This window comes from Myxine glutinosa, chromosome 10 (assembly GCF_964187855.1).
Source record: "Myxine glutinosa chromosome 10, kmMyxGlut1.1, whole genome shotgun sequence".
Taxonomy (NCBI): domain Eukaryota; kingdom Metazoa; phylum Chordata; class Myxini; order Myxiniformes; family Myxinidae; genus Myxine; species Myxine glutinosa.
Window position 1 is genome coordinate 90,904,757 of NC_136270.1, and position 16,757 is coordinate 90,921,513.

General features: G+C 47.1%; 2 protein-coding genes across 4 annotated transcripts in view; both read right to left on the minus strand.

The window, feature by feature from the left end:
• LOC137433975 (aryl hydrocarbon receptor nuclear translocator 2) overlaps window positions 1-1,812 on the minus strand; it is a 103,943-nt gene extending 102,131 nt beyond the window's left edge. For all 3 annotated transcript variants that reach the window (XM_068126512.2, XM_068126513.2, XM_068126511.2), the window contains exon 1: window positions 1,748-1,812. In XM_068126512.2, coding sequence (XP_067982613.1) covers window positions 1,748-1,793 — 46 coding nt within the window. In that variant the 5' untranslated portion in view covers window positions 1,794-1,812. The remainder of the gene's footprint in view (window positions 1-1,747) is intronic.
• Window positions 1,813-2,003: 191 nt separating this feature from the next.
• FAH (fumarylacetoacetate hydrolase) overlaps window positions 2,004-16,757 on the minus strand; it is a 32,576-nt gene continuing 17,822 nt past the window's right edge. The window contains exons 9-13 of the mRNA XM_068126503.2: window positions 8,912-8,987; window positions 8,450-8,496; window positions 8,124-8,225; window positions 2,372-2,489; window positions 2,004-2,256 (exon numbers count right to left, since the gene is read on the minus strand). Of these exons, the coding sequence (XP_067982604.1) occupies window positions 2,180-2,256; window positions 2,372-2,489; window positions 8,124-8,225; window positions 8,450-8,496; window positions 8,912-8,987 (420 nt within the window). The 3' untranslated portion in view covers window positions 2,004-2,179. The remainder of the gene's footprint in view (window positions 2,257-2,371; window positions 2,490-8,123; window positions 8,226-8,449; window positions 8,497-8,911; window positions 8,988-16,757) is intronic.

Below are 16,757 nucleotides of genomic sequence, written 5' to 3' on the forward strand. Positions count from 1 at the left end.
TTACTGACCTTGAAATGAGATAGAAAATAATGTATAATCAGTTATGAGGTTAGTTAGCTACACAATATCGAAAATTCGGTGAAAAATGAAATGAAAAAAAAAAAAATGAAAAATCGAGCTCCGTGAGGCTAGACACATGACATTGGCCTAACCAAATATCGAAACCCCTGTCAGATTCCAACAAACCCCTCGGAGAAGATGAAGCTTGAACTCAATTACCCCCTCAAAAGACATCTTTTTCGGGCGTGGCTCCGCCCACAATGGGCGCAATACGCCCACTCTAGGCAGGACACAACTAGATCATGATATCGACCTCCCACCCAAGTTTCATCAGGCTCGGATGATATCATCCGGTAGTTATGCTGCGGACAGACAGACACACAGACACACACACACAGACAGATGCACACACATGACGAATATAGTGGTCACTTGATAACTCGTGAACCAATATTTCATAAGATACAACATATCTGTCTCAGTCTGACTTCATTGAAAGCAATTTCTGTACCCACAAATGGATGGCTGCATAGCCTAGACCAAGAACTGCGCACAGTCGCTTCTGAGCTGTCCAGCCTGGGTTTGAATGCCCCACCCAGGTATTAAGTGCCATCCTGGTGTTTAGCAGGCAGGGTGAGATATCACCGCGTTCGTTGTCCATCGGATGGATGTTACAGATCCGTCTACGTTAAAAGGTCTCGCAGTATCTTTCCTGAAGAGTAGAGAAGTTATCACAGATTCCTTGAACAAATTACAAATTATTGCATGAAGTGTAGGGAGCAAAAGGTCTGGTCTTCTTGGATGTCCTTTGTGGAACACCGATGTTGGAACGCTGGTGCCTCACATAGAGAGTTCATTATATCTATACAAGAGTTATCATGAACCCAACCTACATTTAGACACCAAATTCATCCTTCTATGTCCATTAGGTTCAGAAGTTATAAGGCATTCCCTATATCAGGTCATCAGTTAAATTACATGAAATGCCTAGTCAAGGTACCAAAACAGAATTTGTAAATTGAACAGCATCCATTTCCGTATTCTACACACCCTCAAGTACCCAAATAAATAGAGAAATCAAAACAATAAGCAAAATTGAGCCAGAGGCCTTTCTCTTCCCTCTCAAACCTCACTACTCTAAGTGTGGATCTTGAATGTCTCTCAACATTGCTGTGCCTTTCCTATGAAAATAACCCCTTTCCTTTATTTCGATATCTTCTTTCTTGTTTTATACAAAATCAAGGCTCATGGAAGAGCAGGAACACAGAACAGATCAGGTCGCAACAGAACAAAAGGAACAGCGGAAAGAGAGAGGAGACCACCAACAGCAGGGCCCGACCCATTCCTTTGTCTGAACTGGTGTTCTGGTCAAGCCTCATTTCCATGTTAGCAGTAGCATTACACCTGCACCACTCCATGTCGGAGAACCTTGAATCCTCGATGATGAAGCCAGCATTCCAGCTTCCTCTCTACACTCCAACGATCCCATAGGGAATAATAGGATAAGTTGTCTGTAAAGGAATGCTAACTTCAAAGATACGAGAATTAATATGGCATCATCTCGCTATGGCCTGGCAAACAAAAGGTGCTTCCCAACTACATCATTTCCATTACTTATTGGAGGACAAGTACAAGCAATATGCAAGCAACCTAAAGCAACAGAACAGCTTATTTGTCGATCCAAACTGCATGTAGTGAATAGAATAGATACGTGCCTAATGGCGGTCACCAGTGTTATTTCCAGCACCTGACTGTGGATCGCGACACGTACTATGGCCAATGGGAAAATCCATGCAGCCTATGAGCAGGAAAAGCAATGGAATTACCTCAGACCAATTGTCTGTACGGTAATTATTTTCTCTCATGCCCTGTTGGCCAAAGGCCCGACAGAGAAGCATTCGACTATGAAAAGGCCATGGCCTATCATAGGGTTTGCCGACATTTTACGTAAGTGCAATTTTGATTTTCTAAGAATACCTTAACAATGACTAAGGAGGCAAAAGTAAGCGCTACATTTATTAGTGGATCATTTACATAAGGCTGCTTCATATATTTGTTATTAGCAACTCTAACATCAGAGAATTAGTGTGACTTCCTTGTTTTATAGTGACGTCCCAAAAGCCTCCTGTCGAAAAGCCTCCTGTGTCAAGAATCATTGTGATGACATAAAGCGACTCCATTAGCTTCCTCGTGCTGGCAGAATCTTTCCCTCACAGGTACCAAAACCCACACGATAGCCGTCACCTTGGCAGTGACCTGAAAAGATCGAGTCAAGGAAAGAATAATTATCATGATGCCACTTCATCGGAAAGTCAATATAGGGTAAGTGAGGTAAAGTGTATCAAATTAGTGACTGGCTATGTCGGTTTACCAGAGAGGATGACCTCGTCCCCGTCACGAAGGAAAGTGCGTGTGTGTCCACCCCCAAGGGTCAGTGGCTTCGACCCACGCCAGGACAGTTCCAACAAGGATCCGTAGCTTTCAGGTTCCTGTTGAGATCAGTCGGGAAAGTGATAAGTGGAACATATTCGAAGTATGTAAGTACAGTATAGAAGAGGAAGAAGCAGAAGAAGAACCAACTTCAGAGGCCATTTTCCCCCGCAGAGCGGGGGTTGGCCTTTTCTTGGGCACCGTGGTCCCCCTTTTTTTGGAGCAATGTTTTAAGGCCGGATGCCCTTCCTGCCGCCAACCCTGTTAGTCGCCTCTTGCGACACACAGGGAATTACCAGTGACCTGGTGCTCAATTTGCCGACCTCGGAAGGATGACAGGCTGAGTCAACCCCCCTGGTGTTCATTCAGCGATCGACCGGGATTCTAACCCAGGATCCTAGGATCCCAAGCCGGCACCCTAACCGCTAAACCAACACCAGTATTGTTGAATATAAATGTTTTGAAGCCATTTGTTGACTCAGTTGGTAGCAAAAAGCCCATGATTGAAGCAGGATATGTGGTGGCAGCGCTACATTGTATGCCATTGTTTGACGCGGCATTAAATCAGCTATCTGATCAACAATCAATCATTGTGAAGATAAAATAACCCTAGCTATATTTTGCCAAAGTATGCCTTAACTGTCCTGACTACAGAATAGGCCACGTATCTATCTGTTTCATCCCCTGTGTCCTTTGTTCTCATTCTTCCCCACATTCCTTATTTATCCAAGTCTCCCTCCATGTTGTCCCTCAACCTTTCTGTTGGTGTGTTCCCCCTCCCCTATCCTCTTATTTTCTGCTATTATTTTAGTTTGGTTATGTCCTGATCCATTCTGTGTTCTAGCTCTTCCACGAGCCTTTTTATTTATTTATTTTTAATATATGGTCTCTTCTCGTGGAAGAGCCAGGAAACGGAACAGATCAGGACACAACATAACACAAGGAACAACAGGAGAAAGGGGAAATGCCAATTGCAAGGCAGAGGGAGAGAGTAGACGGAGACCGACAAACAAGTGATGAAGCTAACGATGAGGGTTGGGGGAGAACAAACGTGGACAAGATGGATGCAGAAGCAAAATTTCGGGATGGGTGGGGGTGGATTAACGGGTGTAGAAAGGGTTATGGCTTTGGATGGGGGGTTTTGATGGTTCACCACCCGAGATGGTGGTGAACAGTTGCTTGAAGACTGGGAAAGAATAATTGGATTGAAGATAGTATGAAAGGTGGTTCCACAGGTGGGAAAGGAGAGGAATAAATGAGTGGAGGTGAGCAGTGGTTCTACATTAAGGGGAATAGGGTGCAAGACCAGAAATGAAGCAGAAGAAGACAGAGAGACCACCGATCTGATATCTTGACACTTAAAAAAAAAAAAAACCACCTTTAGAGGCCATTTTTCCCCGCAAAGCGGGGGTTGGCCTTTTTCGGGAACCGTGGTTGTTGTTGTTTTTTGGTCCCCTTTTTGAAGCAATGTTTTACGGCCGGATGCCCTTCCTGACGCCAACCCGTTTTGCCGCCTTTAACGACAAACAGGGAATTACCAGTGAACTGGTACTCAATGAAGTAACTGTAAAAATTGACACTGTAAAAAAAAAATGGATAAATTGTTTCTCAAAACATCTGAAAAATATCAGGATTGATAAGGATCTAGAAAAACAAAGACGTGACAAAACAAACCAAGAGGAGGCTGGCAAATGCTCTGGTATTTCCAGTTGCAATGTATGGATGTGAGTAATGGACACTGGACAGTGAAAAAAGAAAGAAACAAAGAATATTGACAGTTTTGAAATGTGGTGTTGGAAACGAATGGTAAAAAATCCATGGACTGCAGCAAGAACAAACAAATCCCGTGCTTGAAATTGGACCACCAAATGCATGAGAAGGGTCGATGCTAATTAAACGGAAACTGTCATACTTCGGACACACCATACTTGCAGAGAGGAAAGTCTGGAGAAGTCAAACATTCTGGGTGTGGTTGAAGGAAGAAGAGGAAGAGGCAGACCTTGTAAGTGCTGGATGGATGGGGTAAAGGAAGCAACCAAACTGTCTGTGCCAGAGTTTCAGGAAGCATTGCAGGACAGGGAAGTTTAGAGAAATCTGATCATGAATGTCACCAGAAGTTGGACGGACACAACTTAATGGAACTAGATAACTAGATAAATTGTTTTTAATCCTATCCTCGTGGAATTATTGTAGTGGTTGAGGTGAGTATTACTAGAATGGTACCTATTTTTTATTTATATTTTCTCTTTTTAACATCAATGCTGAATAGTCAAAGGTTCAAGTTTATTGAAGTTGTCTTGGCATCAGCAACGAGGCCGAATCAGAAATGACGTTTTTGTTGCTCGACTTCAGTGTGCTTTTGATGCTTCCACAGTTGTTGTTGGACGTTGTTTTATCATTCTCCCTTGATAGTATGATGAGAGCAAAGATCAATGATCTTAATAACATCGATAAACATTGAATGTTGAATGTGTTTTAATGAATGTTTCCCCCTGTACTGTCTTTCCCTCGCGATCCCCCAGTGCTGTCTTTCCATCGCGGCCCCCCTGTACTGTCTTTCCCTCGTGGCCCCCCAGTGCTGTCTTTCCCTCGTGGTCCCCCTGTACTGTCTTTCCCTCGCGATCCCCCAGTGCTGTCTTTCCATCGCGGCCCCCCTGTACTGTCTTTCCCTCGTGGCCCCCCAGTGCTGTCTTTCCCTCGCGGTCCCCCTGTGCTGTGTTCCTGGATGTTTTTTGTTGAATGTGTTTTAATGAATGTTTCCCCCTGTACTGTCTTTCCCTCGCGGTCCCCCAGTGCTGTCTTTCCATCGCGGCCCCCCTGTACTGTCTTTCCCTCACGGGCCCCCTGTAATGTCTTTCCCTCGCGGTCCCCCTGTACTGTCTTTCCCTCGCGGTCCCCCTGTACTGTCTTTCCCTCGTGGTCCCCCTGTACTGTCTTTCCCTCACGGTCCCCCGTACTGTCTTTCCCTCACGGTCCCCTGTACTGTGTTCCTGGATGTCTTTTTGTTGAATGTGTTTTAATGAATGTTTCTCCCTGTGCTGTCTTTCCCTCGTGGTCCCCCTGTATTGTGTTCCTGGATGTCTTTTTGTTGAATGTGTTTTAATGAATGTTTCTCCCTGTGCTGTCTTTACCTCACGGTCCCCCCGTACTGTCTTTCCCTCACGGTCCCCTGTACTGTGTTCCTGGATGTCTTTTTGTTGAATGTGTTTTAATGAATGTTTCTCCCTGTGCTGTCTTTCCCTCGTGGTTGTCAGCTCTTTCACGAGCCTCGATTCAGTATTAAAAAAAAAAAAAAAAAAAAAAAATGCAAACACATAGCATAGCACAACTGCATACTTTTGAAGTAATCTCAGCACAGGGAACATGGCTGTGTTTTCTTACATTGTATAAAACACTTCCTCTCAACTATTAGTCAGAATCAAAACAATTTGAACATGCAAGTGAAGGAGGAATCTTCTCTATATCTGAAAAAGCCAAAAAGGATCAATAAAGGTGCTTGTGATCATTAATAATGACCATGTTGGAATTTTACCAAGCAGGGCCATTCCACATGGTACGTGTGCAACACAACCGCGTGCATGGCTTTGTGTTATCGGAGTGAGAGGTGTTGCTTCACCCATCCGATTTTTTTTTTTTGTATTCAAGATCGAGACTCGTGAAAGAGCTAACATCAAACACAAAAAAAACAAAAAAAACAAAAAAACATACAATAAAGGAAGTGGGAGACAAGATGGGGAGAGAAGGAAGCACACAAATACAACAGCAGAGAACAGGGACATCGGGAGATCTGAGGGAGGGAGAGGGCTTGGGGGGAGGGGGGAGGAGGCATGGGAAGGCGGGGGGGGGGGGGGGATAGGTGCGGGGTGGGAAAGGTATAAAACACATGGACACTGCTAGAACTTCCAGGAAAGAAGTCGGTATTTCAAAAAAGTGGATCTGGGGTGAAATTAGCGGGAGTAGAAGAGATCAAGGTTTTGGATGGGGGAAGATAAGAGATGGTGGTGAACAGCTGTTTTAAAGATCTGGAGGGAGGAGTGGGATTGAAGAGAGTGAGGGAGTTTGTTCCAGAGGCGGGAGAAAAGAGGATTGAAAGAGTGAAGGTGAGCAGAGAGTCTTGATTTTGGCAGTTTCACCAGGAGAGGGTTACTGGCAGATCTTGTGCGACCTGCAGGAATATTTGGGGGACAGAGCATAGATAGAGCTGGGGTAGCTAGGCCGGATAGGAGTCGGTAGAATACAGAAAGACCACTTACCTGCCTGCGGTGAGTAAGTGAAAGGCCCTCACAATCAGCTTCATCACGGGAGATTCCAATGATTCTGAAAGCTTTGGTTTCAACAGCGTGAAGCCGAGCTAGGTGTGAGGCAGGAGCACCAGCCCAGAGGGGAGAGCAGTATTCCATTGAGCTGCGGATGAAAGCCTTGTATGTGGTGAGGAGCTCAGGTGTGCCAAGAAAGGACTTCGCACGACGGAGGATGCCCAGTCGGCGACTGGCTTTGGAGGCGAGCTTGGAAATGTGGTTTTCCCAGGAAAGATCATGGCAGATAGTGAGACCCAAAATATCAGTGAGATAGTGAGATTCATCAGAGAAAACCCAAGCGTGTTTACATACATGCTCCCCACCATGAAAAGTAACCCCAGGGTCAATGTTATGTCAGCTGATGAAGGCATCACAGTTACGGACATCCACTATGCTCATTAGAACACTTTGGAAGGAAGGCTTCCATCTAAGAATCGAGAAGCAGATGAACCAGTGGTAATAGCAATGACAACAAATCATTGATCCAACTTGTAAAGTATGGAATTGATCCGACACGTTACGTAAACACCGATGCATTCATAGATCCAACATGCTCCAATACTACCAATCAAATTTGTGCACAAGCACAACTACCACCAGGGGGCCCTCAGGACCTTTGCCCCATTGCTAAAGCTGAACACCGTTAGGTGAGATGCCAGGATACGAATATCGATGGTTGCACACAACTTGATCTCCTTCATCTCTAGTGAGAAGCTTCAAGAAATTTTATTGCACTTTCCAACAAGCTATCCGTCTTCAAACTGTTTGCAACAGCTATTGTTGGACGGTAAGGGGGGAGAGGGGCCTGAGTAAAAATCTCAGATCAACGAATAAAAATGACACATAACGATGGGCTTATAGGATCGTTCAGGGGCAGCACATTTGCTTTTGAGCTGCATAGTCTGGTTACGATTCCTCACTCGACTAATAAATGTCATCCTGGAGTTGCCCTAATTTTGCAGGCAGGGTGCTGCATCAGTGAGTATATCATCCTCTCAAAGGGACTTCAATTTGGCTATCCTGTCTCCTATTATTTAGCTGTGGGCTAGAATGGTACCTTTTGAAACAGTTGGCCATTGTGATCAGTACCATGGTTGAACTCCTGCCCTGATTAAGCGCTGCTTTGCCAACATATCCAGCATTGGATTAGTGACCTATCACGAGTACAATGGCAGCTGTGAAAATGTTCACAACCAGTCTTGAGTGCTCAATACCCCCAGAAGAGAATGGAAGTAACAAACCCTTCTCCTCCATTCTTCCTACCTGTCATATCTGGAGATGTGATATTTAAGTTCAGTAAATGATTGTACGTTCGTGCTAAGTAAGTGTTAGCCGAGGAAACAGTATGGTAAGCCTTGTATACATAGTGGTGCGTATGGAGGTAAAGAGCCAGACCGGGCCACTGATAGTGCCTGAAGCCATTAGGTCTCCTGGTCGGATGTTGCACCCAGAAACAGTGTGGTGAGCGAGCTGCTGCTTCATGGTCCAGTACATGTGCTGGGCGAGAGAAAGGAATGGAAACAATCAAGTTGCGTAAAAATCTGTGCCACTGAAATAACAAAATATCTGATTTCCTTTATGCCTCCCAATCAGAAATATGATCATTCAAGGTTTTATATTTTCTACAAAGGTTAAAAAATGTAAAAAAACATATGATAAGATTTGGTGATCATGAGGTTTGGTGTGAAAGCAGAAACCTGAATTGTGTAGATAAACCCTACCTTGAAGTTAGTTCGACAAACCACAGTGGGGCTTTCCATTCCTTCACCTGGTGGAGTCATGACAAAAGCATACTTTACCCACTCTTCATCTTACATTGAGGTTTTAAAAATTTGGTAAATGCAAACATAAGCAAATTTCTTCTCTCAAAGAATATGAGATGCTTTTAAAAACCTATTGCACAAAAATGGAATACTTAAGGGCTGATCATTAAGTCTGTGGCCTGACATAAAAGTCCATGAATGACAATAACTGAACTATTTTTTTTCTCCACGTTTGAAAGCACAAATTTTTATTATTTATTGAACATAGCCCTTATACAACTTTAACATTGCAACTCAACAATTCCCTCCCATTAATTTTTTTCCTTTCTACTTCCATGTCGCTGATTGACCGTTGTACTGTCCTGTACTTGAAAACAAAAGAATGTAACGGGCAAACAGACAGACAGATCGATATGATACCTTTGATTGCGACAGACAGCGGCATGTCAAAGGTGAAGGGGTCACTATGCTGCAGATATGGTAAAGGCTTAGGGTCCTGCGGAGATTAAGACATTAACAGTGATGCAAAAAATCATTGAGAATAAAAAAAGCAGAAATAAAATAAAAAGCAGATGCGAAAGTAACAATTATCGTAATGCTGTTGCAACTTTAAAGGAAATGACTATCAAAATGTTTCATTTTTAAAAGAAAGATGAAGTATTTGCAGAAATTTAAAAGTTTTTTTTTACTCGCGGCTTCTGAACTGTTACGTACAATCAATTGGGAAATGTCATAAACAAGACCGCAGCCGCTGTTTCCTTGAAGACCACACCACCAACATTCATCTCATAGTGGCAACTTTTGGCATGTACAGTGGGCATGCAACGATGTGTAACCCTCCAGTGATGCCACTACAGGATTTTATTGGCTCGTAGCTTCCAACTACCAGTGGAAGCAACCACCACGTGGAAAAATTTGTGGCCTACCTCAAGTGCAAGTCACTGGTTTGGAGTCACTGATATATATGTGGAGCACTACTACATTTTGCCTTCGGCCCACATTTTTGTTAGTGGCCGGTGGCCCCTCTGCAAAGCTCATTCTCTTGCACATCTTCAATTTGGTCAGATCGCATTTTTGGCAGATATCACGTCATCACCTTAGCACATCAACATTTCCGGACTCGTACATACTGTTGTGGTTTTGAGGGGTCCCAAAGAGATCCTCACATAGTTAAAGCAGTTATTTCATAGTGTCGTGTCGCCGGTGATTAAGATCACGGGCGGCAGATAGCCGAACAGTTTTAACCCTGAGGTGGTCCAGCTGAAAATTGGCAGTCAGTCCGTCGTGCGCGGGCGAAGGAAACCAGGGTGCTTACCTGCACAGATGAAAGAAACTGGGTTTATTCCTCGAACCCACAAACACAGAAACGAGACAAGGAAAATCAACAATACGACAATGAAAAATGCCACAAAGAGAAATTTAATGAAATAAAGGTAAGACAATAAAAATGAATGCCGAGGTAAAACTATAAATCTAACACGAGGGACCCTCCCACGCTGACACAAATACTGACAAGGAGAACGATAAAAGAAAGATAAATGTTCTTAGTTGGCCGACACTCAGCTCTGGCCTCAACAAGGACTTTTGGATGCTTGGTGGTCGTTGAACGGGTCCGGTCGGTCAGCGAAAGGACCGAGCGTCGACACGTCAACAATGGCGCCAGTCAATCAGGTGAGCGCCCCGAGCAAGCGGCAGCAAGACGTCCTCTCTCATTCCTCGCCAGAAAGCACCGTGTGGCCACAGCTTCCCCGAAGAGCACCACAGATCAACCACCCTTCCTTCCACGTTTATTCCAAGTGGCACAAAGGCTCCGTAATTTGCTCCACCAGCGACCACGGGCACGAAGAGGCTGTCCAACCGTAAGAGGCTGTCATAAGTGCAACCAGGACAAAAAAGAGAGAGATTCTTCTTCTCCATCAGCCCGAGCTGCTTGCTCTGATGTCACCCCTGGCCAATCACCGAGCTCTATCAAATCATCCCATGTCTCCATGACCAATGATGAAGCTCGGAGCATGGACTGTCTGTTACGATCCTTTCGAGGCGGAGTTTAGTCTCTTCGGGAATGTTTGGATTAAGTCGGCCGTGGTGGGGCGGGTTTAGCCCGATGATGAATATGCTGGATTTCCGTCGACAACATGTCGGTGTTGTTGGTTAATGGAGCTGATTTTTGATGGCCGGCCATGTGAACGTAAAAACGTAGGGGATTGATCACAGGGGGAAGCACACACTGGGGAAATTATCCTTAAACCCTACCTAATTAGCATGTATTCACCCCACTCCCCCTACCCCTCCCTGTGTGAAGACACGTAAACAACCTTAAGCTCACAGTTTACCTGATTATGTACATTGAAATGCCTCCTACACGTCCACGGTCTGTGCTAATACTACACAACCCTGTCTCCACTATGGTATGTCATTATCTAACCCCACAAACGTAACAATAGTTATATTGCCTGGTTTAACTGTCTAAAGTCCGCATTGTTCGATAGATCTGTGTTGCGATTGTGTAGTTAGAAATCCCATGTGTGTCATTTTTGTCATTCCATATCCTCCCTGAAATCCACCTGCTGCACAATTTCCTCACACACCAATACATTTTCCTCGCAGCCCCTGAAACTGTTTCGTGAACACTGACAAAATGATATCGTGTTGAGACCAAAGCTGAAGGTGGCTCCTCCCACCGATGAGGGAGGACGGTTAGGCTTGAGCGTAGGGGGTTTGAACCTCTATATAAAGGCTGCACAGCGAGTCTCTGGGGAAGAAGAGGGTCGAGAGACTGGGAGGATAGGAGATTCGGAGCTTGAGAGGGTTTTTCTGACTCAGTTGGAGGCTGGATTTTTATTATTCACACGAATGTTGGGGTCCTCTCATCTTTCTCTCCTTTCCTCCTTCCCTCTGTCATTCCTGTCATTTTGCTTGCTTGCTCGCATTTCTTTTTTCACTCTCCTTTGCACTTTGTCGATTCATTTCTTGTCACACCATTCGTCTTCATTATTAATACTTTACTGCATCTTCTGTCTCTGTCCTTTCACTCTCTTTCATATTTCTTCACCTTCTGCCCTTGTACACCTTTACTTTTACGTTCCCATGTCCAATAGCTGTGGCTCTGGACCCTCTGTCTTATTTACAGCACCCGGGCGTCCTGCCAGAAGACATATTAAATATGTGCCACAAATGATGTCACGAGTCCACAGGGAAACGCTGGTGCTGTGGCTGCATGAGAAGCAGGAGGGGGGGCAGAGTGCGGAGGGTTCTGGTTTCAGTCAGGATTAGGGAGCCAGAATCTATAAGTGTGACTTGTGCAGGGGCCCATCCTGTTCCCATCTATTTTTCTCTAGCATTAATCTCATATTATTTGCCAATCGTTCATCACATCATTCTTTGTCAATTGCTAATCTCATTTTCTTTGCCAATCAATAATCACTCCCTTCCACATCAGATGTATGATTCCGGCATACTTTACTGTCGCATGTTAAGCCATTGATAAGGTCCCAAAGGCGGGTCTGTTGCGTAGGGATAATTTGGAAATGTATACGTGCTGTGATTTAATATTTATTGTACATATATGTCATTTCATTGTTTTCCATCCTTGTAAATACTTGTTTGCCTGCCACTATAAATACTTGCATTTTATTAGTCACTAAAAGCCATTTCCTCAAGAAACTGTGTCCTGACTTATTCTGTCCATTCTGATGGCGGCATAAGACTGCTGAGGTGTTTGGTCAGCTCGCGGTTCCCCTTTTGCCTTACTCAACTCACCGGCATGGTAAACCGACCTTGGGTCTGTAGATCAGGCAAGAGTTGAGAGTTGCAAGTGGTTTTTTGAAGATACACCGCGCTCTCAAAGTTATCCAGAGGCAACGTCCGTCACAATACATTATTTTATTTGGGACCAGCTATGCATTATGTCAGCAAATATGTTGGAAATGTTGGCTCCCCATTCTCACTCTCCCACTGTATGCGTCACATATCTACCATTCCAACTCCCTGTCTTTCCCTGTACATTAGTAATAATCTCCTCCCTTGCCATTCTTAAAGCTTAGACCAAATTGAATGTACTGTATTTGCCTCCAATAAGAGTACTACATAGGTCTGGGGCTCAATCAAATAAACTTTTTATGGAAAAGAATACAGGGTGTTTCAAAAGAAACACTACAGTGGAAACTTAACACCTCTTGTGCAGCAAGAAAAGTATTTATTGTCAAAGTATTGTCAACTGGTGGGTATCTCACTTGAGTGAGTTAATGATACCTGCAAGTGAACAAGCATACATTTTCATTTGAAGATTAAAAAAACACAGGAAATATAAGTATTTGATTCAGTGCACTGTTACTTTTGAAACACCCTGTATATTGTAATCATACTAAAATACGCCATTTGTGTCTGTCTGTCTGATGAATTTTTGACGCTAATACATTCTGTCGTTACTTATCCAATCTCAACAAAACTTGACAGGATGACGAAGGCTTACACAATGAAGGTTGTAGCGCATTCATTTGTCCCCCTCCCCAAGGGGGTTTTCTCCCCCCCGAGCGAGTTTGCTCGCCATTGCTGTCAATGGGGTTGCACGTTGAGGTGTATATAAATGTTAAATTAGCTTTATCGTGGCGTATTTCCAAAGACGATTTATCGTGGCGCTTTTCCATAGACAATTTGAATAACAAAATTAATGATAATCGCATATTGTTAATGTTATTACAAAACAATATTAATATTAATAATATCCCACTTCCCCAAGGCGTTTTTCCTGCAATGATAACGTGTATAAATAGCTTATAGTTATAATGGCGTTTACGTGGGAGCAACAGCTTCCACAGGAAGTAAAAATATTATAAACCACAAACACGTATGCTTAGCTTTTTAAACAGTCGCTAATGCTCTTTATAACACTAAAGGAAGAAATTTGGAGGAATCCTGACATCCGTGAAGTAAGGTTTACTTACAGAACTGAGCGAAGATCTACTGTACTCTATATAACCCACAAATGTTGGGTTAATAACATGGTCCTTTCTGCCGCTATCGTGGCATTTTTCGTAGCGAACTTTTGAAACTCGCTCCTGCTGTTTGATACAAAACTGAAAGGGAGAAGCTCGGGTTGTACTGTTTGTTTTACCAAGCAGCTAGCTAGCACTTGCCAAGCCAGCCGTTCCTTAACGGTTTTGAATGGAGTGCTTGCTCAAATGCTTGAACCCCTTGGCGATCTCTTCACAAGAAACTTAGTAAATGAACACACAGTCACACACCCAATGTTCTTGAGACCCGACCATAGATCGACTGTAATCTATATACCCAAAAAGAGGAATGACCCTTCCTGCCCTTAACGGAGTCTGCGGGTGTACTAGTAAATGAAAAAAAAAACACCTTTGTTGGTTAATATGTAATTTCACATACTCACATACATATTGTCACGTGCATGGCCCTCACCCAAAAGTGCAAGCGACACTGGGCTGGAATCGAAGCACAGGTCGTTTGCCTTAAAATGGCCGATTGAAGGCCAAATTTAGCGCCCCAAGTATGATTACACATGCTTCACAATTTTACGAGGGTGTCTAGACAGTTGTTATCTCTTTTTAAAATTTATTTCTCCTCCAGGAATACTCAATAAAGCTGAAAAAGTTTACGTGGGAAGGATGGCAGAAACGGACATGCACAGGCCTTCGGAGACACACCCACAAACCTAAGAAGTAAACGCTGCAATGAGGACAAGATAACAGAACGTAAATGGAATACTGGATGAAGACTATGAATAAGTAATTTAAATAATTTAACAGGACAAGGAGAAAGAAACGAAACGATATGGGGGTTTGCCGCTGATGCAGTGCCCTCAGTTACCAGTCAGCTGGTGTTCATTTTGCCGACCTCAGAAGGATGACAGGCTGAGTCAACTCACCTGGTGTTAATCCAATGGAATGACAGGGCCTCAAACTAAGAACCCTGAGATCTCAAGCCAGCCACCTTAACCATTAAACTAACATCAGGCTATGACATTAGTGATCGTGTGGTGCTGTGCACACACAACTCGTTTGCCAAAAAGGTAGGCCACAACGCGTGGCACAAACGAAAGCACTTTATTACAAGCTCGCACATCAGCACTGGGCGGGCTCGACCTTTGAGCCCGCATATATGTCCCGAGGCCACGCCTTGTTCCCGGGCGTGGCGATCGGCCAAAAGGCGGGGCATGTATCTCAGTTCCACGCCCGGACGCTCGCGCCACCCACTGGTGCGCGGAATTATTGATCATTGTGCCCGCCACACGCGCCCCCCCAGAATTCCCGCGCACCTGAAGGGTGAGCTTGCGGGAAGCCGGATGACCCGGCCGAAACGCCCTCTGGCGATGCGTGCAGGGCTGGGGGGTAGCGGGACGGCGGGGCTGGGCGGTGCCGGGGGTCTGAGCGCCGAGGGGCGGCCTCGACGCGGAGGCAAAGCTGCTTGCGGGGGGTGGTCCAGATTGAGGTGGGCCGGCTTGAGGCGGTCCACGGAGATACGATCCGGGGCACCACCGATGTCCACGGTGAAATGTTTGTCCCCGGTCTCCAGCACGCTGAAGGGCCCGTCGTACGGGGGCCGCAGCGGTGCCCGGTGGGCGTCGTGCCGGACGAAAACGTACTCCGCCGTGCGAAGCTCCGGGGCGACGTGGGAGGACGGGCAACCGTGGTGTGCCGTCGGCACCGGGGCGAACCTCCTGGCGGTCTCCTGCAGGGTGGAGCGCTGTTGAGCCGCGGACCAAGGAGCCGTGGAGTCGGGGATAAATTCGCCCGGCACCCGCAGCGGTTGTCCGAAGACCAGCTCCGCCAAGGACGCGCGCAGGTCGTCCTTGGACGCCGTCCTGAGGCTCAGCAGGACCCAGGGGAGCCTGTCGGCCCAGCTGCCATCGCGGCGGCTGGCCCAGAGCGCGGACTTCATTGAGCGATGAAAGCGCTCGCACAGGCCGTTGGCCTGGGGGTGGTAGGCGGTGGTGCGGTGCAGTTTGACGCCGAGCCCTTGCACCACCGCTCCCCAAAGCTCCAAGGTGAACTGGGGGCCGCGGTCGGACGAGATGTCCGAGGGGGCACCGAACCGGACAACCCACGTGGCGATGAAGGCTTGCGCGACGTCAGCCGCAGCCGTCGCCGCCAACGGCACGGCCTCCGGCCACCGGGTGGTGCGGTCCACCATGGTGAGGAGGTGGGTGAACCCCCGCAAGGGGGGCAGAGGTCCCACCAAGTCGACGTGGACGTGGTCGAACTGATGCTCGGGCACCGTAAACGGGGCCAACGGGGCCTGGGTGTGGTGGTGGACCTTTGCGCGCTGGCACGCGAGGCACGTCCTGGCCCAGTCGCGGACGTTCTTCCTGAGGCCATGCCAGACAAACTTCGCCGCGACGAGCTTCTGGGAGGCCTTCGTGCCCGGGTGGGACAGGCCGTGGATGGGGTCGAAAACCGGGCGCTGCCAGCCAGCGGGCACGATGGGGCGAGGCCGGCCGAGGGAGACATCGCACAGGAGGGCCATGCCCGCGACGTCGAACGGCACCTCAGTGACGCGGAGGCCCGTGACGGCGGTCCGCAAGGCCTGGACATCGGGGTCGGCGGTCTGGTCCTCCGCCATCCGGGCATAGTCGATCCCGAGGTGGACCGCGTGTGCGACGGACCGGGAAAGGCAATCCGCCACCGGGTTGTCTTTACCCGCGACGTGACGGATGTCCGTCGTGTACTCGGACACGGCAGAGAGGTGACGTTGCTGCCGGGCCGACCATGGCTCGGCGACCTTGGCCATCGCGAACACAAGGGGCTTGTGATCGACGAAAGCTGTGAACGGGCGGCCCTCGAGCAGATGGCGGAAGTGTCGGACCGCCAGGTGGAGCCGAGCAGCTCGCGGTCGAAGGTGCTGTAGCGGCGTTCGTGCGGGCGAAGCTGCCGGCTAAAAAACGCCAGCGGCTGCCAAGCACCACTCACCCACTGCTCGTGCAGTCCGACGCGTCGGTGGTGAGGGCGATCGGTGCATCGGGCGCCGGGTGCGCCAGCATGGTGGCGTTGGCCAGGGCCAGCTTTGCGCCCGCAAACGCCGCGGCTATCCACTCCGTCCAGGCGATGTCACCTTTTCCCGGCTTGCCCCGGAGGGCCTCGTGCAGGGGGCGGAGGAGCTGGGCGATGTGGGGCACGAAACGGTGATAAAAATTCACCATGCCCAGGAATTCCTGGAGCCCCTTGATCGTGCGGGGGCGCGGGAAACTCCTGATCGCCTCCACCTTGGCCGGCAAAGGGATGGCCCCATGCCTGGTGATGCGGTG